General features: G+C 34.8%; 4 protein-coding genes across 4 annotated transcripts; 1 reads left to right on the forward strand and 3 right to left on the reverse strand.

Moving 5' to 3' along the window:
- Window positions 1-10,758: 10,758 nt before the first annotated feature.
- On the forward strand, window positions 10,759-15,164 carry LOC133870045 (cell division cycle 20.2, cofactor of APC complex-like). The gene is made up of 8 exons (XM_062307078.1): window positions 10,759-10,871; window positions 10,994-11,092; window positions 11,483-11,674; window positions 12,743-13,009; window positions 13,863-13,965; window positions 14,054-14,370; window positions 14,505-14,666; window positions 14,820-15,164. The coding sequence occupies exons 1-8, from the start codon at window positions 10,797-10,799 to the stop codon at window positions 14,961-14,963; spliced, it is 1,359 nt and encodes a 452-aa protein (XP_062163062.1). The 5' UTR covers window positions 10,759-10,796; the 3' UTR covers window positions 14,964-15,164.
- Window positions 15,134-19,912, reverse strand: LOC133870044 (superoxide dismutase [Fe], chloroplastic). Its single transcript, XM_062307077.1, has 9 exons — window positions 19,650-19,912; window positions 19,508-19,560; window positions 19,298-19,369; window positions 17,052-17,240; window positions 16,388-16,559; window positions 16,141-16,259; window positions 15,834-15,860; window positions 15,690-15,713; window positions 15,134-15,566 (listed from the first exon to the last, which is right to left on the reverse strand). Exons 1-9 carry the CDS (start codon window positions 19,705-19,707, stop codon window positions 15,357-15,359), a joined length of 924 nt encoding a protein of 307 aa, XP_062163061.1. The 5' UTR covers window positions 19,708-19,912; the 3' UTR covers window positions 15,134-15,356.
- A 1,977-nt stretch (window positions 19,913-21,889) lies between these two features.
- Window positions 21,890-24,133, reverse strand: LOC133870948 (probable pterin-4-alpha-carbinolamine dehydratase, chloroplastic). Its single transcript, XM_062308249.1, has 3 exons — window positions 23,692-24,133; window positions 22,264-22,456; window positions 21,890-22,096 (listed from the first exon to the last, which is right to left on the reverse strand). Exons 1-3 carry the CDS (start codon window positions 24,034-24,036, stop codon window positions 22,005-22,007), a joined length of 630 nt encoding a protein of 209 aa, XP_062164233.1. The 5' UTR covers window positions 24,037-24,133; the 3' UTR covers window positions 21,890-22,004.
- A 1,075-nt stretch (window positions 24,134-25,208) lies between these two features.
- LOC133870918 (probable xyloglucan endotransglucosylase/hydrolase protein 23) lies at window positions 25,209-26,515 on the reverse strand. Its single transcript, XM_062308194.1, has 3 exons — window positions 26,184-26,515; window positions 25,897-26,090; window positions 25,209-25,790 (listed from the first exon to the last, which is right to left on the reverse strand). Exons 1-3 carry the CDS (start codon window positions 26,454-26,456, stop codon window positions 25,400-25,402), a joined length of 858 nt encoding a protein of 285 aa, XP_062164178.1. The 5' UTR covers window positions 26,457-26,515; the 3' UTR covers window positions 25,209-25,399.
- Between the last annotated feature and the right edge of the window lie 1,137 nt (window positions 26,516-27,652).

The following is a 27,652-nucleotide window of genomic DNA, read 5'->3' on the forward strand; positions in this document are numbered from 1 at the left end:
GATTCTTCTGTACTATCCAATTCCTAGTAGTAAAAGGTAAAATACTTGGGCCAATAGGGCTTAGAGATGTAATCGAGTCGAATCGAATCGAATTTTTGAGATTTCAAAATTGGCTCGTTTATGAATCGAACTTAAATAGTTGAGCTCGAATTCGAGTTGAGTTATAAAATGCGTGTTCAAGCTCAGCTTGTTTAAAACTCGGGTGAGCTTGAACTCGAGCTCGTTGAGAATGACATTCAAGCCGAGCCAGGTTACTCGACAAGCTTGGCTATTAAATTTTTTAACGTGTGATCAAAACAAAGTTCAAGCCCAAGTTTGTGAACAGCTTCCATACTAACTATTAATAACTTAATACGTTAGTTTAACATACTAAATACTATTATTAAAGTATTATAATTAATACGTAATACAATATTGACTCTTTTTTTTTTTTTTAACATAATACAATATTTACTTAATTAGTGTACTATATGCTTATTTAGTATATATATACAAAAAAAATATCGAGTAACATATAGTTAGTTACATTTACTTAGTATATGTTAATAAACTAAATAATGTGTTAGTTTATAAACTATCTAGTTAGTATGTTAATTAATATACACACATATAAATATTAAGTAACATATATAACATTTATTACTTAATTACTAATATGGTTAAATTTATATAACTATTTTTTTGTAATATATAAGAAATATGAACGAGCTAATGAGTCAGACTAACGAGTCAAGTCGAACGTTAAACGAGCTGAGTTCGCGAGCTCCTATCGAGTTTTGTCAAGCGAGTCAGATATGTATCACTTACTAATTGAGTTGGTTTCTACAGTAATGAGCGAGTTTCTATAGTATCGAACTCGAGTTCGAATTAGGTTAAATCGAGCAAGTTGTTGAACGGACTGATTTATTTACATCTATCAATAGGCCATACTATGTGAAGTTCATCTTTGCTCACATTCTTAGGGATTTGTTAATTTATATATTCACTAAAATATTTATATAGTCACTAAAATGAAGTCAATTTATATGTTCAAATTTGTTAATTTTCTTATTCATTTGAGTTTATTGATTAATTTATTTTCTTCTTATAAAATAAAAATTATTAAAATTTTGAATATTTTATAAATTTATATTAATTATTAGTTACTTAATTATTGTCAAAATTATATAACTCAAGTTAATTAAATAAAATAATTTTATTTATGAACATACAAAAACCAAGTTTACCCACCTTTGGTAAACTATCCTAATTAACATAAATCTTTGAGGTTATTAAAATATGTACATAGGTTCTAATAAGAGATCAAATAGCCTTCAAAATAATAATAAAAAGAGATCAAATAACATGAATATTGCAATACCATCTTAAGCCCTAACTAATTATCTAGAACATAATTAAATACTTAATTTTTTTTTTCAAAAAAAAAAAAAGGCTTCTATCAACACTAGAAAGATTGAAAATTTATATGTACGAGTCCACATGAATGTTAATGTTATAAATAAAAAAAATAAAAAATAAAAAATACTGTTCTTCTGATGCATCGAAACAAGATGTAATTGAAGTTGCTCCATATGATTCTGATAAGCGTTGAATGTTACACATTCAAGCTTCTTAACTTGCATATGTTACTTTTTTAGCATTGTTATTTGTTTGATTTTGTATCGTTTTATTGTTTTCAGGTTTTAAATAAACATGCAACTAATTCCATTGATTTTGGGCTTAAAGCATACTTTGAGAAGACCTAAAAAAAAATGTGGTTAAGTTTAATCAAACCAATTGAAAGATTAAATCAAAATTTATCCAATAAGAATCAAAATCGGATTGGATTCAAATTTAGATTCTGCATATGTCTCAGTGTTTTAATCATAACTTTTGGCTTAGATATCGGATTTCAATTAAATTAGTTTCGTTCGATAAATTTAAACAAATATGTTACAGATATATTTTTCCTAATTCGGACATTTACTATGTCAAAATTACCCCTCAATAAAAGACCGCAAATTTGGACGAATTTGGAATCATTTTCCTACTTTGATTGAAGTTTCAATCTCCTACTTGGACTAAGAGAATAAGTTCCGATTTTTCTTGGATTCATATGGCTTTTAGGCCTCTCATAGTCTCTATAAATAGACCCCTAAGTTTCAAGAGAATGTATGCTTAGATTTAGACAGAAAATTCTTCTTGAAAGCTTGACAAGTTGAAGAGGAGAAGAACATGGCAGGAGATCATCCCAACACCACGATGAATGGCTAAATTCGTACTAGGATGTTGATGTAGTCCTTTCCAAGCAACAATAGTTTAATTGTATTTTAATTTGGGATTTTTTTATATGCATGATGGTTGTATAACTGTGAGAATTAATTTTAATGTTTATATTCAATCATTATGAATTTCTTATCACTACAACAACAAAAAAAAAAAACTCAATTATTGATTGCTTTTTTCTAGACGGTTTTTAAAACCGTCTGTAAATTTATAGACGGTTTAGAAGAACTGTCTGAAAATCTAAATTTCCAAACGGTTTTAATGAAACCGTCTGTAACTTTACAGACGGTTTCATTGAAACCATCTCCAATTAAATTCCAATTTTCTTACTCTTACATCAAAGCCACGGCTTTCAACTTTCATTAGGCCCCACAACAAAACACCCATCTTCTACCGCACATATCAAACATCTCATGGCGCCTATGATGAACTCATGGGGATGTACGATGATGGTTGAGCGACTGAAGACCGACGACAGGATCTGGACAGAACGGCGGGATCGGGACGATGGGGAGAGAGTGCCGGATCTGTCAAACCACCCCGATGTGCGTGGGTTTCCGGCCGGCCAGTGTGCGTGGGTGTTAGATCTCTCTTCCTCTATCTCTTTCTCTGTCGCTGGGGGATTCGGAGCGGGCAGTAGTTCCATGACGTTTATGGCAAGCTTCATCGCTCTGGAAGCTCAAGTTCTAGTAGCTCTGTAAGTCCTCTTATTTTATATTTACATAAAATGCCCTCACAAGTGCTTGGACACAAGGGTTTTTAATCTTTGGATATTGTGCGGGTAGTCTAAGGATGATGGGCATGGCGGGAGAAGGAAGAAGAAGGGGCTAACAGAAAAGATAAAGGAGAAGATACCTAGGCTTGGACACAAGGATTACCGTAGTAATACAAGTGCAACTACTACACATGGTTACGAAATTGAGGAAGGGCGGTGGCGGTCAAAACTGAGGAAGGAGGAAGAGGGTGGCGGCGCAGGGGAAAAAGAAATTTTGAGTTTAGGGTTTGTTCATGGTTGGGGCAAAAATGAAAATAATTATTAATTATAGACTAAAATGAAATAATGAAAATAATATAAAAATAATAATTATTATTTTTATTAATTCTGGATGGTTTGGGCAAAACCATCTAGAATTCTGGACGATTTGGTCCAAACCGTCCAAAATTCGAATTCGCGACCCAAAGTTCAGAATAAACTATCTAAACTTTGTTCCATACAGTTTTTTGCAATTTCTGAACAGTTTGAAACTGTCCAGAATTCTTGAAATTTTTGTAGTGTATCTTGTCTTAGAAAGTCTTTTATATTGATTGAACTCAATCCTTCATATTTTCTGTGATTATGTGAATGATTGTTATATAACAGTTTTAATTGATATATGATCAATAGGGTTAGATATGCCATGCCTAGGAAAGACAGATTGTACTACACTATAGTTTAGTGTAATTTAGATAGACAGTTCGTACCAATCGAAGATGGGTTATACTTTTCCATTGATTGTGTGTATCCTATTAAAAACGTAGCTAATCCATACGCAGGAAAGACGGGTCGTACTGCATCTTAGTGGTTAGGTGGACGGTCCATGCCAACCGAAGATAAATTATACTTATTCTTTATAGGTAATTTCTTGACTACTCGAGTGAGACGAGCCATATATCATGCATAATATGAATTTTTCATGTTAATTTATAATTGACCATTTGGTGAAATCAATCTCCTATTATCTCTCTCATCACTTATTTTACTTTTATGTATTTATTTTCAGAAAACAAAAATCAACATCTTTTAAATTAAGTTATATTTAATCTCGAAAAACTTGATAACAACACCTACGTAGTCCTTGAAATTCGACACCCTCAATATAGCACTATCCTACAAGGATTCGTACTATTGCAAGTGATAATTTTATTATTTATATATTTTGGTAAACAAAAGACCACATCAGTTTCGCTATTAAATTTTTATGATTCTCTTCTTTCGGTAGTGGAGCACACTACTAGGCTATGCGATTACCAAGCACACTTGCAGAAAATGTTGAGAGCATTATACTAAATCTTGTAAGGATCGGCATAACAACTTCCCTATAAGTATTCATTATACCCCGAATCATTTGGTCACATTGTATTAAGCATCTTTAATCTCTCTTGAGGTCAATAACTCAGAACAATGCTTAACCTCTAAAGAAACATGATGTAGCCATGGTTATGTTGCAACATCCAAGAGGCTACACAATCTGCCAAGGTGTAGGTAAAATGAATTATAGGGCTGGCAATAGGTGAATTCCCAAGAGCGTACCTAGCAACACAACCTACAGTAGCAGTGAGTACAAACACAATAAAGATGTGTTATCAAATAGTGTTTCATTCACCTTCATGTTAGTTAGTTTCGATCCAACCGCTTTCCCAGCAATGCTCATTTAGACCGCATCATACATAGTCATAAGCAAATGCTAAAGTAGTATATACTAAAACCTCAACCTCATGACATAGTCAAAAGTCACATATGGCATAAATAAGGCCATTAACAATAACCTATGGGACTCACACAATGAGGAAGCATGAATCGATTCACTCATTTTCACTATTAGTCGAATCAGCACGTGTAGTATGAAATACATGCTAGGGTGAAGTTATCTTTCCAAAAAAGAGTATGCCTAAACTTAATACACCATACAGATCTTAGTCTAGATGCTACCCAAGCACCTAACCCGGGTCCTCCATTTTCTCTTTACTTCAGGCTCCAAATTAAGGTATCGCATTTGGCTAATTATAGGTTACATGAATTATGGGTTATCAATGCACGGTCTTAAACAGTGATAAAAATCTCATATTAGTCCTAACTAAGGCGACATATGTTTGTGTAAACAAACTTTGTATGATACATAAACATTAAGGGATACTCATCTGTACTCACTACCTAAGTGTTAGAGGCAATCGTTCGTATGAGAGAGCCAATTGAGCGCGAGAGGTGATCACTCGTGTGAGTGGACTGATCTAAGCTTGTTTACATACTTAAACAAAAAATGTCAAGTAGTGTTTTATGACTATTTCTCTCTATGCGTAGCTAAACATGTAGTGACTCTAAAAAAATCACGCGCCTACTATAATAAATCAAGAGATTCAACTTTCATCCATAAAATGCATTTATATCTCAATAAACCACCATAAAGCCAGCGGCTCTCATCTTTGGTCAATCTCACAATGTGACCTTAGATTTTAGTCAACAAATCCTATTGGGACTTTGAGGCATTAAAAGATTTTCTTGTTTCTAGTAGCAACATATGAGATAACCAACTTTAGAATTCATTTATGATAAAGCGATTATGACTATGTCCATGAGAATAATCATAAGAAGCTAGCCATAACCTCTAATGATTTGTCCAAATCGCACAACAAATTCGGTCTACTAAAGTGAAAAAATGTTATCCTTTAATAAAACTCAAACTGCTATCTCTCATGAGAAAAAATACAATGAAAACAAATAACATACAATTGTATGAGCCATCTTAGCTACAAAGTGCAAAAAATTTCACAAGCCCATGTCCATTATCTCTTAATAAGGACAATCGTTCCTTACACGACAATTATCAATCCAAGATAACTGGATCATCAGCAACATTCACTCACTTAAAATGATACTTTTCAAGGATTGTTGATAGTGTTCAAAGAACCAATTTTATAGTAAGGCCGTTAATAATAATGATTATGTATATTGAGTATCTTTATATAGATATTTGTTTTGGGCCGCGTGAAAATGTATGAGCTACAATCTCTGCACTCTTTGTATTCTACGCCTCAAACATCACAAAGACTGACCATCTAGTTCTCATATGAGAATCAACTATCCAACTCTTTTCAGAAGAGTTCCAAGATGTGCGACCGATAGTGATATTAAGGAAACTGACTTAGTGCCATGAGATAGATCTATACACTCTACCAAATTTACTTTATCAGTGTTTAACTATTAAAAACGCCTAGGTTAGCCATATTTCCATATAGAATTACATAGATTATAATATGCATATCCATAAAAACATTTTAAACATAGGCATACTTTAATATTTCAATTAAAAATGTTATTTTAACACGTTGGATTTTAAAACATGCCAACCATATTTATGCATGTTATTATATGGAAGAATCACACATGAAATTCCAATAAAAAAATCATTTGGAATAATCACACAAAAAATTCAAATAAAAAAAATAGTGGGGAAACAATTCATTCTAATAAAAAACATTTTAATTCATGATCACATTTGTTTCATAATATAATTTTTTTTTTTTTTTAAAAAAAAAGTTTGGCTCAAGTGCCCAAGGGAAGAGAGATATACAGAACAATAATATTACATATTGGTAGTGAGGAAGAATGCCTGCCAAGAATTGTTATTACTATTCATATATCAGACAGTTGTACTTCAAAAATTATGATAAATAAAGAAGAAAAAACTGAAAAAGAAAAAAACTTCAAATGAATGCTTATTATAAGCACAAGCCCTGAGCTGGTGGATGTTAATTGCCACGAGAATCATGAGCCCACAAAGTGAGGGATTGGAAAGCAGTAGACAAGTAAAAGGATTCATCTATAAATTACAAAAGCTTTGCAATTACTCTTAACACTTTTGTTTCATTCCGGTCAACAAAGGTCCCTGCCCCCCCCCCCCCCCCACCCCTCCCCCCTTTGGACTTGTACGTTCATCCCAAAAAGAATAAACCAAAGGTCAAAGCTACTGTATTAGGAAAATAGTAGCTACTAGCTAGTATTAAAAGGTTAAAATGTCTTTAATTTTGTCTAGATTTTTAAAAATTATTTTGGTAACTCAAATATAAATTGGTTTTGTAAAGTTGGAGAAGTATTTTGGGTTTTGAATTTTGAAAAGAGTTTTTAAAAATTGAGAATTGATTTGGTGGGTCACATTTAAAAAAGAATTATATGTAGAGTCCATAAAAGAAAATTCGATTGGTAAAGTGTTTGAGAGGTGGTTTTGAAAGGTAAAATATTGAAAAATATTTCTACATAATAAAAGAAAAAATAAAAAACTATTACTAGCTAGAGGCCGGTGATCTAGCGGTCTTGACGGCCACCACACAGCTGCCGGAAAGCCTTGACAACCACTACATGGCTGCCAAAAAGTCCTAACAGCCACTAATGGTTGGCTGGCCACCATGCCACGTGCTATTTTTTTTAATATATAATAAAAAAAAAATCAACAACCGAAAAAAAATGGGCACATGTTTAGTTATTTGTAAAAGATGGTTGGCTGGCCACCATGCCACGTGCTATTTTTTTTAATATATAATAAAAAAAAAATCAACAACCGAAAAAAAATGGGCACATGTTTAGTTATTTGTAAAAGATTTATGCCCGTTCGGAATGCAAGCCCCAAAACAAATTTAAAAAGATTTTTGTTTTTTGTTGGCCTAGAATTTTGATTATTAAGCCTGTTAGACGTAGTAATTAATTAACTAAATTTGGCCACATCAAACCCAATTTTTTTTTTCTTGTATATCTTATTGAAATTATAAGTACTATGATTCTTTAAAAAGTTAATAATTTCAGTACAAAATACAAATTGACTTGGAATTTAGTACTGGACCAAGTCCCAAAAGAGAAGGGCCAAACAAATTAGGAATTGAAGCAAATATTGAAGTGTCGTCACAGCCATGCATATTTTCCTTTTTAAGTGGAAACGGGTGAAGCAAATTGACTTGATGCAAGTTGCCCAACCCAAGTGCCAGGTTTAGGGTTTCCTTTTGTGTGCAGAATATGTTCCATTATATATGGTCAGCTATATAATTGATGCAGTTGACAAATGGAAGAAAAAAGAAAAGAAAAAGAACAAAGAAAAAAGAAAAAAGAAAAGAGAGGTACCAATTCGATTCTTTCACATATATCCTATAAATACTCTCTCTAAGCCCTAGTATTTGCAGCATCCCTTCAGGCCATGAAATATTTGAGATGAAGAGAGATCTAACATGAGAATAAGAGAGTCTTGTTTGGTAGCCAAGGATGACTTGCCTGCTTCTTTCTAGAGGTTTCAAGGGTGTGGTTATTTAATTTATTTATTTGAGTCTAGAAGCCTCTTTGTATGGTTCGTAGGCAAGCTCCTTGGCTAATCTGATAGACTCTTCTTTCTCATGCTCGGCCTTCTCTTCTTCTTCTAAGCAAGCCCTCATCAACTCGATCTATTTGCATGCATGATTCCTACGAGAATGTTGGAATATCCTCCAAATTAAGAGCTAGGAGAAGAAAGCAAAAATGAAAGGATGGCTTAATTGCCTTCTCCTCCAAGAGGTTTAAGCGTATGGTTTATTAACTCTTTTCGTTTTTTTGTCTTCGGCAATTAATAAGCATCTCTAGAATTCTTGTTTGGGGCCTTCGCATGTAGCTCTTGTTGTGGAGCTATTCCTTTTTTCTTGTTAATTTCACGTAAAGTTTACCACATACTGGTTGTCCTGTCAAGAAAACATGCAAAGACAAGGAACAGACAGACATAGATACGTAACTCGCTAAAGGTGCCGGCGAAAACACTCCAATACTTAAGTTAGTGAGATGTTTAAGAAAGAAATTAGAAAGCCAGAGGGTGATAATTATGGTTTGTTACCTTCATATATAGGATTGCTGCCGTTAAGGTAAGTGGGTTTTTGATATGGCAATGATAGGAGGTCAATGGTTCGATATAAAATGTGGTATATTCTCATCCATAAGCATAGCTTTCTTTAGGGAGTACTTTATCGAGTCAAGCCTGAATATATAGGTAAAACTGTTAATATGGGATAGACTTCCTTCTATAGTTTCTTTACCACGTGTTTATCGGGCAAATGACACTACAAAAAAAATTGCGCGCATTTTGTCACATGTACGGATACAGTACACGTGGCGAACAGTTTACCACGTGTAAATGGCCACGTGTGCGACTCGTGTTAAATTCGGTTGTTATTCAATACACATTTTGCCGCGTGTACCACAATACAAGTGTAAAAAATACACATGGCCACTTGTTTCTCATATGCAACCTGTCACGTTGTCATCAAGACACGTGGCTAGCTAGCTAGTTGGCCGCGTAGCTACAGTAATCGCTACTGTAGACATGCGGCGAATTGCAGCATTTTTTGTAGTGTGACCAGAGGTTAGGGTACCATCGATCAGTGGTTCCCTTGTGGAGCCGACTTGCTAGGCGCGGTTCACTTGACCCGTGAGCGGATTGGCCTTCTTGGCCGTTCGTGGGTAAATTAGGCTCAAGTGAGTTTGAATGGCCCTATGGACCTCCAACAAATGGTATCACCAGGACATGCACCACTTCTGGTCTTCTTCTTTTTACCCTGAATAAAATTTCATCATTTGCTGGTATTCTCAGCATTAGTGAGTACAATTTATTGTTAGCAAACTAAGAATATTTGGCTAATTACTTTCACAAACTAAAGAACAGTGTAGATTGTAGGTAGTAAATTAATAAATAATTAACATAGCTTGAGTTATTCTCTAAATAATTAAATTAGCGTAAATATTCCACCCACGTTCTCTACATGATTGTCTTCACACTTAATCTTGGTGAAATTAAGTTGAGCATCTTGATCTTCTCTCTACTCGATCACTTTATTCTTATATATGTTTCATGTTTGTACTCAGTGATATACAATTCACGATTCTTTTGCACATATAACTGGAGAGAAGGATTAAGAAGTCCTTTTATTTAACTCTATCCATAAAGAGTCATAATTAATCTCCTTTATTTTCTCCTACAATAAATTATTCTTATTAATTCATCCATTATAAGAAAACGAAAATAATTCCAGAGAAAACTAATAAAAGCTCACTCCAATATTATGATAAAATATTTAAGGTGGAGATTTCTAGAATAAATTAATTGTACATTAAGCTTTTAACCAACATGACTTTGATCCACATTTTGTTTATGAATTTCCAACATTTACCACTTTTAAAATTTAAAGATACTGCTAATTAATACTTAATCTATCATTTGATCCATATTGTACGTTGTCACGTAGATCACTCGAGGTCGGACAACTAGTGGTGGCTAGCCATTGTTTTTCATCGAGGCACCCGTATTGTATCATATATATGTCCCACGAGACGCACAAACCTCACCATAAAAAAGTTATTGACACATAAATGCAATGTGAATAATGGTTATGGATTATAAAATAATTATTGTTGCTCACTTATTTGTTTCTCTTGAAGGTAATCAAATTTTTAGTTGATTAGTCAAAAGCTAAAAACTAAAAAGAGAAGAAAAAAGAAAAATAGTTATATTTTTTATTTCTCAGGGAAGGGTTTGATGACTTGATCAGACTCTTGCAATCCGAGTCAACCCGACCCGACTATCTCAGCTCCAAATTATCCGAACAGTTACAACGGTCGAGTTTCCCTCGATAAAACGCAGGAATCAATTTGCGCGGGAGATACCCACAGAGACCCAAAGCCCCTCCACTTTCTTCTTCTCCTTGAAAAGGATTCTCGATCTTAAAGACCCAAAAAGGAAATCCAATCGAATTGTTAAAGCAACGTACCTAAAATGTCGAAACTTCAATCAGATCGGTACTCTCCCACTCGCCTTATCACCAACCCCACCACCCAATACGACTTTCCGGTACTCACAACTTTCTTTTTCTTTTTCTTTTTCTTTTTTCGTCATCAAGAACATTCTTTTTGGCCATGCCATTTCGTTACTGATCATAGCTTTGTCCTTTTCGCATTTTGGTATTTGTCAAGGGAGACCGGTTTATACCCAATCGGAGTTTGATGGATCTTGATCAAGCCCACAGCCTGTTGACAAGCAGGATCAAGAAATCTTGCAATCCCACTTTTAATGTACGCACGTTGACCAATTCTTGCTTCATTTTTTTTCTTTTCTTTTTTAAATTTCATGGGTTTTGCATTTTCTTGTAAATCGTTAATGGTTTTATTCGCATTACTACTGGATATATATTAGGTTTTTATTTGAAACTTATTTGTAATTTGACTGTTTGGATATATATATATATATATATATATATATATATATATATATGGGTTTTCGATTTCCATTGAATTTTGTATTCTTGAAGTTGATGAACGGATGGGTTAGATTCATGGATTTTTTTTTTTGGTTTCTGTCAAAATAGATAAAAGGGCATTTTATTTGGTTATGTATGGTGTAAATTAGAACATCTTGAGAGCTTCAAATGAGTTGAATCTTTAATCTTTAATTTCTTTGCGCAGGAGGAATACCGACAGAAAGTGGAGGAGAAGCTAAGTTTGGATTCAGAAGGGAGACCATTTAGAATGTTGGTGTTTAGGGGAAGCCCGAAATCAAGTAGAAGATCGATTCGTCTTATTGATGAGATGCGACGGGAGGAGTTGGAGGCAGTAGATAATAGTACAAAGCAGTCTCTATTTCGGCGTTTGCCCAAGGTAATCGTTTTACTCTTCTTTTCTTCATTTCTTCTAATTAATTCCCTTGCAGTGTGTGTGTACTCTTCTTTTCTTCATTTCTTCTAATTAATTCCCTTGCACTGTGTGTGTGTTAGCACCATGTAGGAGAAAGAGTTCTTAGGTTTACATTTTCAAAAATAAGATCCTTAGGTTTTGTAAAAGTTTCAAATTGATCCCTCTATTACTTTATTGTCAAAGTTAACAATTTTTCATTTGTCACATACGTTCATTTAACACTCTAGGGTTCATGTTAGCACCTAATACAATGTTAGTGTCCATGTCCATGTCAACATCAAAGTTAACGGTTTTCCATCTAATGTTACAAATCTAGAAGATTAACATGACGAAAAATATTGTTTTTATTTCTAGAGTTGACTCTTTTTTTTTTTTTTTTTTTGGATGACTTGGCGCTTAATGATGTAGCATTAATATTAGGTGTTGATATGGACAATAATATGTCAATGGGAAATGATAGTTGGGGGGCCAACTTGCCGGCCCCCAGCGGGCTTTTTTTAATAAAAAAATAATTTTTTAATGAAAAAGCAACTTCTAATGTCATCAGAAGTTGTTTTTTCATTAAAAAAAAGCCCCTTTTAATGATTTGCGTTTGATCGGAAGCAATTAGACCTCCATTTTGTTTTTATGTTTTTGTTTTTTAATTTTTCAAATGCTGCCCTTTTTTGCATATTGTTTCCATTAATTGAAAGGCAAAGTTCCCTACTTTAACTAATGACAAGGATTAGTGGTATTTTTCTTTGTTTTTGGGTCACTTATCTCTTCCCTATGTCATAGGTTGTGTTCTTATTCATATTTTAGTCTGTAAAGGCTGCAAATTTACTCCGTTAATTTCTCGGGAAATGATTTTTCTTCATCACATTATCTTATATCAATCTTACACCAAGACACATAGGGTGTGTGATCTATGTATGTAGGTTTTATATATATGGGTTTCACACCCAATATGTTTTGGTGTAGAATTAATGTAGGATAATGTGATGTAAGAATAACACATTCTTAATTTCTCAGATAGTTTATTTGTGGGTGTAGAAAGAATCTAGGATTCTGGATGCTCCAAACATTGTGAATGACTTCTATCTGAGTATCATGGATTGGGGAAGAAACAACATTCTTGCCGTTGCTTTGGGCTCAGAATTGTACCTGTGGAAGTCTGAGAACGGGAAAGTACAAAGGTTGTTGCAAGTTGGTGCCCATGATTACCCTTCAAGTGTATCCTGGTCGGAGGATGCCAAAACACTGGCCGTTGGATATATGCATTCAAACCTTCAACTCTGGGATGCCGAGACTTCTAAACTTGTAAGTGCTCTGTCTGTGTGTGACTTCACTTACTCCTGAACTGTGTCTAAGGATTTTGTAACGTTACTTCGAATTATCAAAATTTGTAATTTTTTTACCCATCCGTTAATAGGGGCGGAATTAGAAAAATAATTTTGGGGGGTTTAAAACTAAAAATATAAAATTTTTGATAGTAAAATATAATTTTGAAGGGTCCATTTTATAGAAAATACTTATAATTTAGACGAAATTTTCAAAATTGAGATGTAATCTTTTGTCATCCTAAGATACAATTCTTGACCATCTTGCCCATGTAGCAAGGTGGTCCCCCTAGCTAGCTTCAGGATTTTTTAATTTTTAATTTTTTTTATTTTTAAAGTAAAAGTAAAAGTTGTCGCATGAGCAAAGGTGGTCAGAAGTTGTCTTGGGTAACAATGTATCATATCTCTTCAAAATTTTATGATTTTTTTGAAAAAGGGGGCCAGAACCCATTAGCCTTGAGGTGGTTCCACCCCTGTTCGTTAGGATTTTCTGTTAAATCCTAACTGAGGATGCCAAAATAACAATATATATATTATTTTTTTAAAAAAAAAACTAAATATTTTTGGACGCAAAGCTTTGTTTTTTTTTTTTTTTTTGGGCAAACATGTATTTTTATAAATTATATAAGGATATAAGAGACATTTCATCTGTTAGCAGTTTGACTAACGCAAAACCCTAACCGTAGAGGTCAAATTAAAAGGGACTGAAACCGACATTGCAAATTTTGTATTTTGAGCTTATGAATACAATACCCTTTTTTTTTTTTTTTTTTTACTTCACTCTCTTTTACACTGAAGGCGTGGGATTACTTACTTGTATGTTCAACGAACAGATTAGAAGCCTAGAAGGTCATAGTGGAAGAGTAGCAGCCACGGGATGGAATGGTCATACTCTAACATCAGGAAGCCAGGACAAATCCATCATTAATCACGATGGTAATTCAATTATTCTATTTTTGAGGACAATAATTAATCGACAGAGTGAGATGATTCAATAATTAATTGAACATGTTTTGTTTGGCAGTTCGATCGCCAAATAATTTGACCTCGCGGATACAAGCACACACCGAAGAAGTGTGCAGTTTGAAATGGTCAAGCAGAGGCAATGTATTGGCAAGTGGTGGTAACGAAAATCGGATTTACATATGGGAGTCTTCCAAAATGAGCTCATCCAATTTCTTGCATCGTTTCGATGACCATTCCGCCGCAGTCAAGACCCTTGCTTGGTGCCCATATCAGTCTGATGTACTTGCCTCTGGAGGAGGCACAAAAGATGGCTGTATTAAGATATGGAATACACAAAAGGGCACCTGCATCAGCAGCAAAGATACCAAAGCTCAGGCAGGTTCCATAATTTTTTTTCATTTGAATTTCAATGTAAAAGATATCGGTTCGATCTAAAGGTCCGTTGCTTCGGAGTCTGTAGTCTCTCTTTTCTCATTTTGTGTGCGGTGTCTTTGGCTTTATGTATGTAGATTTGTGGACTGGAGTGGAACAGGCATCACAAAGAGATCATGAGTGGCCATGGCTTCAGCGCAAGCGAGCATCGGAACCTGCTATGCTTATGGAGGTACCCATGCATGACTAAAGTAGGAGAATTCAGGCGCCATACTTCCAGAATCCTCCACCTCTGCCAGGTTTGATTATTCCCATAGAATTTGAATGGTTCCATTTGTGCTTTTATATAGCATCCAATGTACAAAATTCATCATAAAAAACAGGGCAGTTTGAAGAATGGCAGCCATCATTACAAAAATTTGAACTTCATTCAATTTACTGATTTATTGCAGAGCCCTGATGGTTTAACTGTGGCATCGGCTGGGGCGGATGAAACTCTTCGCTTTTGGGACGTTTTTGGACCACCGAGTACTGACAATTCAAGAATCTCAGAGCTGGAAGGCCTTTTGTCTCTTAAGACATCACCCCTAAGATGATGGGAACTGAAACAATCGGTTTTCTCAGGCTTGGTTCCTTCTTTTCTTGTTATCTATGTAATCAGTTTTTGCACAAAAGAGCACAGTGAATCTTTTTAGTTCCTTTTCTAGGTCAAGAGATATATTGCATTGGGTTTTGTAAACATGAACATGAAAGAAACACAGAGAAATGTGATGAAGAAAAATGTTGTTCTATTCTAATTATTGTGCAAAAGATTGCCGACCGAGCATTTCACTTATCGACCTATTAAACCAACTTATTAGTATAAGATATAATCATATACTAATGGTGTACCTGCTCAAACTGACCTCTATCTCACATTTAAATGAAAAATAAGAGAACCAACCAAAAGATATTTCTCAATTTGACTGTCGCTGCAAAACAAACTGAATTCATTCAGCCTCCGAATCATCAGTAACACTGTCAACATACATCTCAACAGATTCCTTCTCTGCCTTTTTCTCCTCTTGGTCTCTTTTCTTCCTTTCTTCCTCTTGCTCTCTTTCAGAAGCTCGGGCCTTTGCGATTTCAAGTCTAGAACTGACTGCTTCCCATGATACAAGCTTCTCCATGAAGAGTGATATGTAATCAGGTCGACGGTTCTGTTAGAAGAAACAAAAACAATAACATATTCGCCAGATTTTTACTTATGCGAGTCTATTAGACTGAAGAAATAGACCATTATCATCAAAAACTGTATTTCATATTTCATAGCTAAGCCTCACCTGAAAGTCAAGGTAGTAAGCATGCTGTTGAGACAAATCACATTTAGAAGTAAAATCAGTTCTCAGGTAATAATAGTTGTTCTCAAACAGAAGCTTACGAGAAAACACATTAAATTAGGAGTAAAGTGTAAAAATGATAAATACCTCCCAAACATCGATGGTAAGGAGTGGCTGCAAGAAATCAACAAATATTATCAGATGTTTTTTTCTTTTTTTGATTGGTAAGTTACACGCACTCGGTGGGACTTGAACCCACGACCTCACCCTCCAACTTGCTACAAAGGGAGGAAGTACACTTTTTTTTTTTGATAACCGGGGTATCTAGGGCTTTGCTCTGACTAGATCCCCGGGAGGAGGAAGTACCATTTGAGCTAAAGCTCATTGGTACAAATATTATCAGACGTAACAATGAACGTGAATTAGGAAGATCATAGTCCATCAAAATACTTACAGAATAGTCCAAGACAAGTGGATTAACAGCATTGGGAGTCTTCACTATCACAAGCTTGTTGTCCTCCTCTGATGGACGAGGATTTACTGCATTTCCAACATCTAGTCTATTTGCTTTATCTAGAGAAATGAAAACAACAGGATTCATTACTCCCTAACAAATTTAGCTACAGAATATTACAGCTCAACTAAGGAAATTTGGAACAAAATGTAAGAATTGCCAGGTTAAGAGGCAAGAAACTACACACATGCAAGCCAGGCCCAACCCGAACCAAACTGTGTAGCTGCAGCTGACTTGAACTCTTGCACAAATTTTTCAAAAGACCCAAAATCCCTTTCAATCAGTTCTAGAAGATCCCCAACTGGCTTTCTTCCACCGCCTGGCTTCATGGACTCCCAAAAGAAGTCATGGTTCCAAATCTGCAAATAGGTAAAACATACTAGTTGGGAAACTTCAGCAAAGAAACCAATGCACATGAGAGAGAGGGGAAGTACATAAGTAGTCTATCCAGTATCATAACTATTATCATGTTAACACATGTGAGTCTCAGAAACATTAAGAATTGCATTAGCGATTTGCAAACAAAAAAATTACGTGTGATAGAAGTTGTTGATACCACATTAAAAAATAGGCAAAGATAGCACTTTATCATAGATTGGGAGCATTTTGTCTAAAGTATTTATTCTTATTTTCAACTAGTAACCATCTGACCTTTAGCTTAAACTAGTAATGAAAATAACAAAAGAAATTATTATTATAATAAAAATTAATGAATTGAAGTTTGACCTAGGTTTCAATACAATTATATAATTCAAAAGTAAAAAATATCTTCACATCAATCTCACAAGCTTAAAAACTAAAACGGTTTAAAATAATGACAAAAATCATGCTACTGCATAAGCACAGCATACCTGTGCTGCATTGTTGAAAGTTGGAAGAATATCACCTTTATTATATGAAATAACTATGACATCTTCCAATGACATCCCGTCTAGCTCTGTTCCTACAATTTGATTGTTTAGATTCTCCACATAGCCCCTGTGGTGCTTCCCCCAATGATACTCCAGGGTCTCCTTGCTCATATGTGGCTCCAAAGCATTCTGCCAAGAGTGGAATAATTACATAATTACTGTTGACTCAAATTTGTCAAATAGTTTCGATAAGTACACCATGAATACTTCACCAATTTCTCTTACAGTTAAAGTTGCAAGAGATCATCAATATTTCTCTCTTCATAAAGTTTAATTGCTGTTGACAATAGAAAAAGAAATTTGATATGAACAGTTTGTTTATCACAGATTTGGCACTGGAAAGCGATGAAATCATCAAGCAGGAGTAAATGGTTGATAGGCCAGGCTTGACAACGTAGAAAGGTTGCTCAGATACTAAATCTGATTCAAGATCAGTTTTGAGCTGTGTATATGGATATTAGGAATTGGGGCACACATAATGCATGTGCAGTACATGGTGGTATCTTTCCAAAAATAAAATATCATGAATTTTGTTTAATGAAGTTTTAGTAGTTGAGAGAAAATAGGGAGACAAGGGAGTTGGTGGTCACCAACTCTGAAGGTAGTCCTTGGAAGAAACAAGATAGGGGAGATTTAGGTGATTGTTCCGTTATAGATCCCACTTAAAATTAAATTAAATTAAGATTAGTAATGACTTTTTCAATTATCACCCCAGTAGCTGAATGAATAAGGTTTGCTTCAATTGTTTGTTGCATTATATAATAAAAGTGTCAAATGCTTTTTTTTTTTTGGATAAATAATTGAAATATCATTAAAAGTTGGGGTTGAGTGGGTTATGCCACAATCGGTGTTGGAGTTATTGACTAGTTGGAGGGCGGCAAGTGGGAGTCGGCATGCGAAAGAGGTTTGGCGGTTAGCTCCTCTTTGCTTGCTGTGGTGTATTTGGAGGGAGCGGAATGCTCGTCTGTTTGAAGATGTAGAGACACCTATGGTGGAGCTACGGAAGCGGTTGCTCAACACTTTATATTCTTGGATAGCGCCACATCATTGTTTGAGTGTCTTTACTTTTGTAGACTTTTTAAATTTACTTTCTGTTCGACCCGCTTAAGGGCTCTCTTGTATACTTCCCGTGTATAAGGGTTGCGCCCCTTAGCGCTTTTCAATAAATTGCTATTACTTATCAAAAAAAAAATATCATTAAAAGTGTAAAGTGCAACTCAGGTGCACAGAAAGTATACAAGAGAAACGCCTATCTAGAAAGTGTCAAATGTTATAGTCGGATTGTCAAGTCATGCCAAAGAAGGATCTTTTTTTCCTGATAAGTAAATCAATTTCATTAAAAGCGCATAGGGGTGCAACCTTAATACACATGAAATATACAAGAGAAACCCCATATTAAGGAGAAAAAGAAAAATCCAAAAATTCAGAAAATTTAGAAAAGTGTGAGCTATTATATGCCCCAATCCATGTATAAAGCAATTTGAACATTATATTCTTTAGCTCTTCCAAAAGAAGGATCTTCTTGAGGCTCATGATCAAGCTGAAGGTGGTTTAAAGCTACACAAACCGAGGCCACATAATGCTAGTCTTGCATTAAAGTTATGGAGGATTCAAGCTCATTGAAAGTAGAAACAAGATTGAACGTCCTCTCACCAAACTCTAGAACACAAAAGAACCCCCAAATTAATATATGGCATGGAGCATATATAACCATATAATACATTTGGCAAGCATGTAAGTTAGTATTAACGCAAAAGGCAACCAAGGCCAGTGCGAGCAAAATTTACACTATAACCACTAAATTTCTGTTCTAGGACACAGTTACCTTCTAACAAAGCAAAAAGGTCAGTGAGTCAGTTTTAAGTTCAAAACAATTTAGGTATAATGATCTCTATTAAAATTAGAGAATGATTTCAGGCCTAAATCGACAGGATGATCATGATAAATTACGCTGAGCCTGTGCCCTGCCAATTTGCTATAAGCCAAATGAAGGCTATGCCCATAGAAATTTGCACTAAAATGTGAATTAAGATGATAACCATGAAAAGCCCAAAAGGCATCCAATGTCACAATTTAAGCCTGTAGGAACGGGAAAGATCTAAGTTTCTCTAAACTGATAATATATATATATATATATATATATATATTATAGCAGAATTTATGAAAATAGAATCATCAAATCTTACCAGTGGATATGGAGGAGGCTTGAGATCAAATTTTGCAGTAATTGCCGGCCCACTTTTCCTCTTACAACGTCGCTGTAGCATACAACGTCAAAATGTTTCTTGTAACCATCAAAAAAAGAAATTATGGCATCTCAAAGAACGAAATTTTTCTAATTACAAAACATAATGCTGAAGCTAAAAGTCGAGATTATATACAAGCAGAGCGCAGACCTCTTTGTTTGTCCATCGGAGGGTACGAGGTGTTCCCGGAATTCCACGAAGCCCTGTAAATTAAACTTAAACACATGTAAGAGAGAGAGAGACAGAGACAGAGACAGAGACAGAGTAGTGTACTAGGAGGAATGTCGACGACCTTGGCGAGGAAGAAGGGCGCACGTTGGCCAGGTAGAGGCAGAGGATGCTACTACCATGTCTAACGTTATCCTGTTCCTTTGCTTTTTCTTTCTGTTGTTTCCAACCGGCAGCAGAAATCTCCAAGTTTGAAGAAGAAAATGGAATTGAGATTTGAGAGGGAAGTACAGTTGTGGTAGTACTACTACTTCTTGGCTCTTGCTCCCTCCCAAAGAGTCCTAGAGTTGTACTTTCGTCCTTCACTTCGATGTTGGGCTGGGCTGGGCTTGAAGATTCAGTTCAGTCGCCGACATAATCTCCAATACTACTACAAGTTTTTTCTACTTCGTTCGCAATGGAATAAGACCAAATGCAGGAACTATTTTATTATATTTTATAAATGGGATAACTTTACTTTAAATGTATCGAATTATCGTCATTTTTTAATTAAGGTATCTGAACTTCAAAACGTCTCAAATTAGAGTATATAATTTTCAAAACGTCTCAATAACATGTATTCCACTAGGATTTAGTGTTAAATCCTGCTAAAATTTTTAAAATACCATTTTTTTAGGAAAAAAATGTAAAAAAAAAAAAATTGCTAGAATTTAGGCAGAATTTAATGGAATTTGCAAAAATACCCTTACCTGAATCTTTGAAAATTTTTATAATTTTTTTTTAAAATAAAAATAAACACATGGATATTTTAGGAATTTTGGCATAATTTAATGGCAAATTTTAACAGAATATCTATTATTAATACGTTTTGAAAATTGGATACTCCAGTTTGAGACGTTTTGAAATTCGGGTACCTTAAGTCAAAAAAAGGTTATAATTCGATACCCTTAAATGAAGTTATCCCTTTATAAATTTAATAGTAAATATATTAACACGCCATTCATAAATACAATCAAATAAAATTTGAACTATGAAATAGCTGTTTCTGTTTCTATTCTATTTCTTACAAAAATCACAATCTAGCAATCAAATTTTGGATTTTAGGATGTGGAGGTAAAAGTGTATCCAACACTTTTTAGAATTAATCGAAATTTTAATCGAAATCAGATTTTAAAAATTCTAAAAATCCATTAAGAAGATCTCTTAATTGTTATTCGACATACTTTACCAAATAAACTAACCGCCTTTTAATGTATTTTTGGATATAAGAAATTCTGGCTACAGCACAGCGAGTATTTAACCACTTGATCAAAATCTCATATTATTTTAATTGTTTATAATATTTTCAATCAGTAGTAAGATTCAACATAAATAGGATTGAAAACTACTTGACAAAAACATGAGAGCTTGCCCTTGATTTGAGGGCCTGCACGAATTGTCACCACTTCAGTAGCACATATTTTCATACTATTTGGTAACATGATCCAAAGAAAGCACTAATAAAGGCCAATGAGAAATCCAATATACTGCTTTTCTCTAGTCCAATTGGCCTGTTTAATCGATTGATTAGGGGACAGTTTCTTGAAATTTGCACATCAAACCCATCAGGTTAAGGGATGGATATGTTTATCTTTCACAATGATCTCTAACATAACAAATCATGACCAAAGGTAATTATGTTAACAGGATTAAGATTTTATAAAATACCTAGATTTTCCGAATCCTCCGTACGAAAAACTCTATATTTTTTCATTCTGGTCTATCTCGGTCGAACGACACACTCTGCAAGACTTTCAATCGAACGAGCTTCAATTGATTCTGAATACTCATTCGACTGAGGGATTGACCAACATACTTTGTAAGACTCTTAGTCAAACAAGCTTCGACCGTGAATATTCTTTGTGATGCACTCCATCAATCAACACTCATGCTTAGTCGACGGAAATACTAGGACACCCCTAAAAACCCTACTGCCACCTCTTTATTTTTTTAAATTATTTAATCTTTTATAAATAAGTAGTATTTTATCATAATAAACATATTTAGTGTTTGCCTCATTATAGGACTTCCTCACCCTCCCTCAACTACAAAGGCTTGCAATTTCTTGTCACAAAAACCCACACCAATTATGACGCGAGACACACAATCGAAGAAAAATGATATATGCGCTTTCAAGTCTACACTCTTAAGTATACATTTCCTGACGTGATAATGAAAATCATCATTGAATTTTGATGCATTACCATTGAATTTTGAATCTGATAGTGATTTTCACTGCTACATCAAAGAGTATGTACTTGAAAGTGCATGTAACATTTCTCAAAATGGAATAGATTATAACGATTGAACTTAACAACCAAAAAATAAACCAACGATAATTATACACGTTTTCTCATAAAGAATGACATTACGGCATTGGAAAACCCTAATGGCAAGATAGTTTTTGGGGGTTCTTCAGGCAAGCAACATAGCACTTCAACTAGGCCCAAATTCTTTTTTTGGGGACAAGATCCGAAGTTTTTATCTCATCTATTTTGGCTGCTACAATGAAATCATTCATACTCAATCCCCCTGCAATTCAAATGGAAGCATTTCAAGGGCCATGCAGGAAAATATGATACTTAACCATGCCCAATGCAATTAAAATCAGAAAATGAACTTAGACAGTGCTATATGAGGTACAATAGAAGAAGTTTTTCCAATTGGCTCAAGAAAAATATTTTAGTTTAGAGGTTTACCAATGGAAGCTGTCCAAAGTTCAGCTCTAACTTGATTGGGTTGTTCCAAGTGGAGATTTGGATAATGCCCTGCAGCTTCTGCAACCTCATAAATCCTATTGATGAGTTCAACCCCGCATTTGAAATCTCTCAACTTCCACAAGCATTGTAGTTTAAGCCCACCTTCTTCATCTAGTAGTCTCCAGCCAACCACCTACTGACAAATTCATAAAAATCATATTTTTAATAAGAAAAAGTTACAGAAAAGAGAAAAGAAAAAAAAAAGAAAGGGATTCAGACATTCAAAACTTCTAGCCCTTTCCATCCAAAATCAAAACTTAGAATAGTCTTTAGAAAAGTTCAAAATTACTAACTACCTTTCACTTAATTATAGAACAAACCTTCACAACAAGTCTTTGAGGAAGGTTCGCCATTCATATATATATATATATATATATATATATATAAGTAAATCAATCTCATTAGCAAGCACAAATGAGTGCAACCAAGTATACAAGAAAGAATCTTTTCACATTAAGTAACTCTGTAATACAAGTGAGAAACAATAGCCAATCTTTCTCTCCTCGTGTTTTTCTGCTCAATGCCACAACATCATCCGTGACCATATGAAGATACTACTACTCAAAAACTGAAAATGGGCTCAAAAGCCAAGGTTCCTTGTCTTTTTATTAAAATTTTGTTTTATTTTGTATGTGATTTTGATCTTCAGTTTTGACTTCTGTTGTTGAATTATTTTTTGTTTTCTGCTCCAAAACCTAAAAGAAAATGATCAGTTAATCAGTTATACATATTTCACCAATTTCTTTTTTAATTTTTTTCAATTATCTTTATTAGCTACTGAAAGACATAATTTCTTGAAAATGGATGTTGACCTAAATTAAAAACTTCGTATGCCATTTGAGATTTTTGGGATTAACTTGTGTCTACTTACTCCAATTATTTTATTTGTTTGAATAATGATTAAATTCTCAGTATTTTAATATAAATACTATCATTTTTCTATCTATAAAAGTTCTATTATATGCTAAAAGTGCTAGATATCCAATCTTTTTGTCAATATTGGTATAAAATCTGCTAATCATAAATACATAGTCATAATTTCATCTCGGCCCCCAATTAAGGTTGATGTCAGAGTGTTAAATCAATTTGAACTTCTTTGGACTGATCCAAATACAAGAAATCAATTTAGATAGTGCAAGTTCATTCTTATAATCAATTTCGTATATCGCAGTATAATGAAGCGCAAGAGACTTGAAGCTTCAGATAAGTTCTTTAAATGTATAAAAAGAATCTAACAGGTTAAACGGTAAAGGTGATTTTTACCAAACACATCATCTGGGTAAAGCTAACTTCATCTAAAACAAGTAACGAAACCATGATGAGGAACAATATCATCGGCATTCAAAGCATATGGGTATTGAAACTGACCTTTTTCAAGAGCTTCTGAGCCTCATCAGCGGTGAAGGGGACTTGGAAAGGAGAAAGAGGGATGCACTGCTGCTGGGAAAGAGAGAGAGCGGAGAGATTGGGGATAAGGATCTTGTGGTCGGTGCCTGCGTTGCCCAGTACCTTCTCTGCAAAACGACTCTCAACCTCTGCTGGGAAGGGGTCCCTCGCCCCAAAGTCACCCAGCATGTCACCGCTCCCAACAGCCCTGATTCTACTTCTTCCGAAGGAGAGAGTTGGGTTGGGGTTGGGGTTGGGGTTGAGGTGGGCGTGGTGACGATAACATGGAAGTAGAAGAGGGAAGGAGAGATGGGCGGTGAGGGCCATGGAGGTTCTGTGGCGCCCTTTCGTTGGAGCTAAGACCAAACAGTTTTTGTCTGGTAACGATGTTATCCGCTGATAGGCAGGCAGGGCGAGTTACCTTGTCAAAGTGTATCTAGTGGGTAAGGCAAATTTAGAGAAAGATTTTAGTGAAATAATTTACTTTCATGATTTCAACTTATTATTTTTAGAAAGTTTTATACGTCAAATTCTATAAAAATTTATTTATTTTAATTAAATATTATTTTTTAATAATTTTGAGAGCAACTACTTTAATTGTCAGTTAACATTGTTCAATCGTGGTGCAGAGAGATTCAATAGCAAATAACTGCCGACACTGAATAGCAACCATAGACCGCCAAAAAATTGCCAATGTACTAGGGAGATCGATCCACCTGGGATGTCTTCTCCATTTGCAGATGTAATTCGTTTTAATGATGCCATTGAAGATTGAGGCAAGCGTATGGAGAGGAAAAGGAAAATGAAAGGAAAAAGAAAATGAAAGGAAAAGGGAGCGCAAGGTAGAGATGGAAGAGGTGGGAAAATGAAAGAAAATGATTAAAAAATAAGTAGAGAAATGATTTTTGGAGTCAAATATAGAGAGGGTTTTTTACGTTCACTATTTTAGAGAAATTTTGAAGAGTTTGATGTATGAGATTTTTTGAGAATTTTCACCAAAATTTGATGAAATTTTTGAAGTGAAGAGTTCATTGAAGATGCTCTTAGACAATGCTTTGACCATTTTTAACGCGACTTACAAATTCGATTCCCACAAAATTAATTAGTTAGAATTGAAAAGTCTTTACATATTTAATTGAAATGAGTTGGGTTACGATCGACTTATATAGTCTTATACCCATATTTCGAAATAATCCGAATTCGACATGCGACATTTTAACCTAACAATTTTTGACACGATCCGCAAACCCGACAAGAACCAAACACTAAATTAGGAAGTTAAAATTGAAGAGTCTGATTCATTTAATTAAATGGGTTGCGATAGAGTTTACCTATATAATTTTATATTCATACCTCAACCTGAATCAAATTTGACAGGCAAACACAATTCTCACCCCCTAATTTCTCATCTTTCCTTTGAATTGGATTTTAACTCTTTTACCTTACCTTACAATTTTTTTTCTTGAACTCCTTTGACTTGAAAATATTATGCAATAATCTTCTTCAAAGACACTAATCGCCTTTGCATTGAAAATATTATGCAGTGGAAATTTAATGGAGAAAGTGGTCGCTTGTATACAAATGATGAAAAGAAGCAGAAAAAGAATGAAAGAATTGGGTCCTAGAAATTACATGAACATGCGAGTATTTAAATAATAAAAGAATTTGAGGTGCTTAATTAATCGTTTCTCTAGGAGGTGTTGCATTCTGGAGGGAGGCCCTGGGGAAACCTCTTGGCGTCTGTGCAGTAATTATAAATCATGTAGTTGTTTTGCACCCATTTCAGCCTGTCTTGATTTGAAGTGTCCAGCTCTTGTGAAAGCCAGGAACTACTGGTAGAAGAAGATAAATTGCAAGAAGAAGCTCCGGAAGACCAAATGCAAGCATCAGCTTTGAAGTTTCTGTAGGAAGCAGTAAATGGGGCTTGGCTCCAGTCTGTCTTCACAAGCCCACCTCTTGTCGCCCAGTCATCAGCATTCCAGAGACTCGAGTATATCCTCATTGGCTGGTTCTTTGGGAATGCAACGCCAATCGATTCTGAGTTCTTGAACTCTCTAATGGGAGTGTCATCCACAGAGAATCTGAATTAAGAACAGAAAAGGATATAAGGAAACAAAACACACAAACATATGTATATATAGGAAGATGCATGCAATATCCATGGATAGAAGGAGTTGGTAATCTTACATAATGCGTTGGGGATTCCAGAGGATGGAATATGTGTGAAAATCAGCAGTTGGATCAAACCAGAGATGGAACTGTTGCTCTCTGTTGCCCTTGCCTTGACTGAACACATTGGTGTGAACGATGTAAGGATCCCCACTGAGATTTCCCAAGAACTCGAAGTCTATCTCGTCCCATGCTGATCCTTTTGAGGACAACTGTATGCCAATCAGGAACACACATTAATTCTAATTCAAAGGGCATAAATATTAATCTGTAGAATGAGATAAACGAATAGCAGAAAAACTTACATAATAGGCAGTAACAGTGCCAGCAGAGTTTCCAGGAACAAGCTTGAGCTGCATATCAATCTTTCCGAATAGAAACTCGTTGTTGGACTGGAAGCCAGAGCCAGAGGCTTTGTCGAGTGAGAGGCTAAGAAGGTCGCCGTTGTTAAGCATCTTCCCTCGACCATCTCCCCACGTGATGTCGAAGTCTTGGTAGAAGTTTGCAGCTGTGAGAGCCACGAAAGAGCAAAGAAGGGTAAGAGCCAGAAACACAAATGGAGCACTTGAAGAAGCCATGGGTAGTAGCAGCTATGCAATGGAAGTCGAGAGAATCGAGATGGATGTATGTGCTCAAAGAACTTGTTTGGTATTTATACACAACAATTGCAAGTGAAGAGAGTATAGAGGAAAGGCACGGGAAGGTCCAGTCGGCTAAGCTGTAGACAGTTGTTGACACCTAGAAAAGAAGAATAGAAAAGCTCTAGGCAGCCAAACAGATCGCACTACCAATTCCCAAACGCAACCAAAACCAATTAATTAACATCATTTTTTTTTTTAACTATTATTATTATTATTATATAATACGCGTTTTCAGAAGAGGGTGCAAAATTATTGCTGCTCAGTCCCACAACTGGCCGGCCCATTTATTCTCCCAACTATTATAATAATCTTTTTTTTTCCTCCACCACTGGAGTCTGGAGATTTCCAGCACCTTAAAAAGTGAAATATCACACGTTTACATAATTACATTTACAGGTGTGACGTGGTGTCTCCATCTCCATCGATCTCCACCCAAAATATAGACAAGCTTGGCACAATTTTGGGCCCATTTTTATTCCTTGGAAACATATGACACTTTTTAATTGCCACAACGATGAGAAGGGTAGGCTAGCTGCGTTTTTTTTTTTTTTTTTCATAATGATGAGAATATTTACAGTGACAAGGGAAAAAAAAAGCTCACCTTGTTATAAATGGATTTGGATTAGGTGCCTTAAACAATTAAACCATAGCATATGTAATTTTTAACCACGTGTGTATATATATATATATATATGTTCTAGCTTTTTTAATGATCCATATGTAATTTCAAATTTTTTTGTTGAGAAAGATCGAGAGAGTTGATGAAGACATCACTTTGAATTTTTCAAAGGGCAAAATTAACATTATGCTGGGTTTTGAGAAATTAGGCTATGTTTGGTCTCCCCTTTGAATTGGATTTTAATTGTCTGTTTAGGTGTTGAATTTTTTTGAAAGAATTGAATTCTAATTTATTGTTCGAATTTAGAAGTTTGACTCTGTGGGAAAAAAAAAATTGAAAAAATTGAATAAAATATGATTTGTTTTTTTAAAAAATAGGAAAGAATCAATATATATTCTTTTCTGTTGCCAAACAGACGCTTATCTTACAATTTTTATTATTATTTTTTAACTCCTTTTACTTGAAAAATATTATTGCAATGATCTTCTTCGAGACACTAATGGCCTTTACATTG

Source organism: Alnus glutinosa, chromosome 6 (assembly GCF_958979055.1).
Source record: "Alnus glutinosa chromosome 6, dhAlnGlut1.1, whole genome shotgun sequence".
NCBI lineage: Eukaryota > Viridiplantae > Streptophyta > Magnoliopsida > Fagales > Betulaceae > Alnus > Alnus glutinosa.

Coding starts and splice junctions, on each gene's coding strand:
- LOC133870948 (XM_062308249.1), bottom strand. CDS start 24,036: ATGGCCCTCACCGCCCATCTCTCCTTCCCTCTTCTACTTCCATGTTAT. Junction 22,457..23,691: donor CTCAGAAGCTCTTGAAAAAG/GTCAGTTTCAAT, acceptor ATTTGTCAGTAG/GTGGTTGGCTGGAGACTACT. Junction 22,097..22,263: donor ACTTTGGACAGCTTCCATTG/GTAAACCTCTAA, acceptor TTTGAATTGCAG/GGGGATTGAGTATGAATGAT.
- LOC133870045 (XM_062307078.1), top strand. CDS start 10,797: ATGTCGAAACTTCAATCAGATCGGTACTCTCCCACTCGCCTTATCACC. Junction 11,675..12,742: donor TATTTCGGCGTTTGCCCAAG/GTAATCGTTTTA, acceptor TTGTGGGTGTAG/AAAGAATCTAGGATTCTGGA. Junction 14,371..14,504: donor GCAAAGATACCAAAGCTCAG/GCAGGTTCCATA, acceptor TTATGTATGTAG/ATTTGTGGACTGGAGTGGAA.
- LOC133870044 (XM_062307077.1), bottom strand. CDS start 19,707: ATGGTAGTAGCATCCTCTGCCTCTACCTGGCCAACGTGCGCCCTTCTT. Junction 17,241..19,297: donor AGCCTCCTCCATATCCACTG/GTAAGATTTGAT, acceptor CACTCTTGGCAG/AATGCTTTGGAGCCACATAT. Junction 16,260..16,387: donor GGGTTGGGCCTGGCTTGCAT/GTGTGTAGTTTC, acceptor TCATTTCTCTAG/ATAAAGCAAATAGACTAGAT.
- LOC133870918 (XM_062308194.1), bottom strand. CDS start 26,456: ATGGCTTCTTCAAGTGCTCCATTTGTGTTTCTGGCTCTTACCCTTCTT. Junction 26,091..26,183: donor GCACTGTTACTGCCTATTAT/GTAAGTTTTTCT, acceptor ATTGGCATACAG/TTGTCCTCAAAAGGATCAGC. Junction 25,791..25,896: donor TGGAATCCCCAACGCATTAT/GTAAGATTACCA, acceptor TTCTTAATTCAG/ATTCTCTGTGGATGACACTC.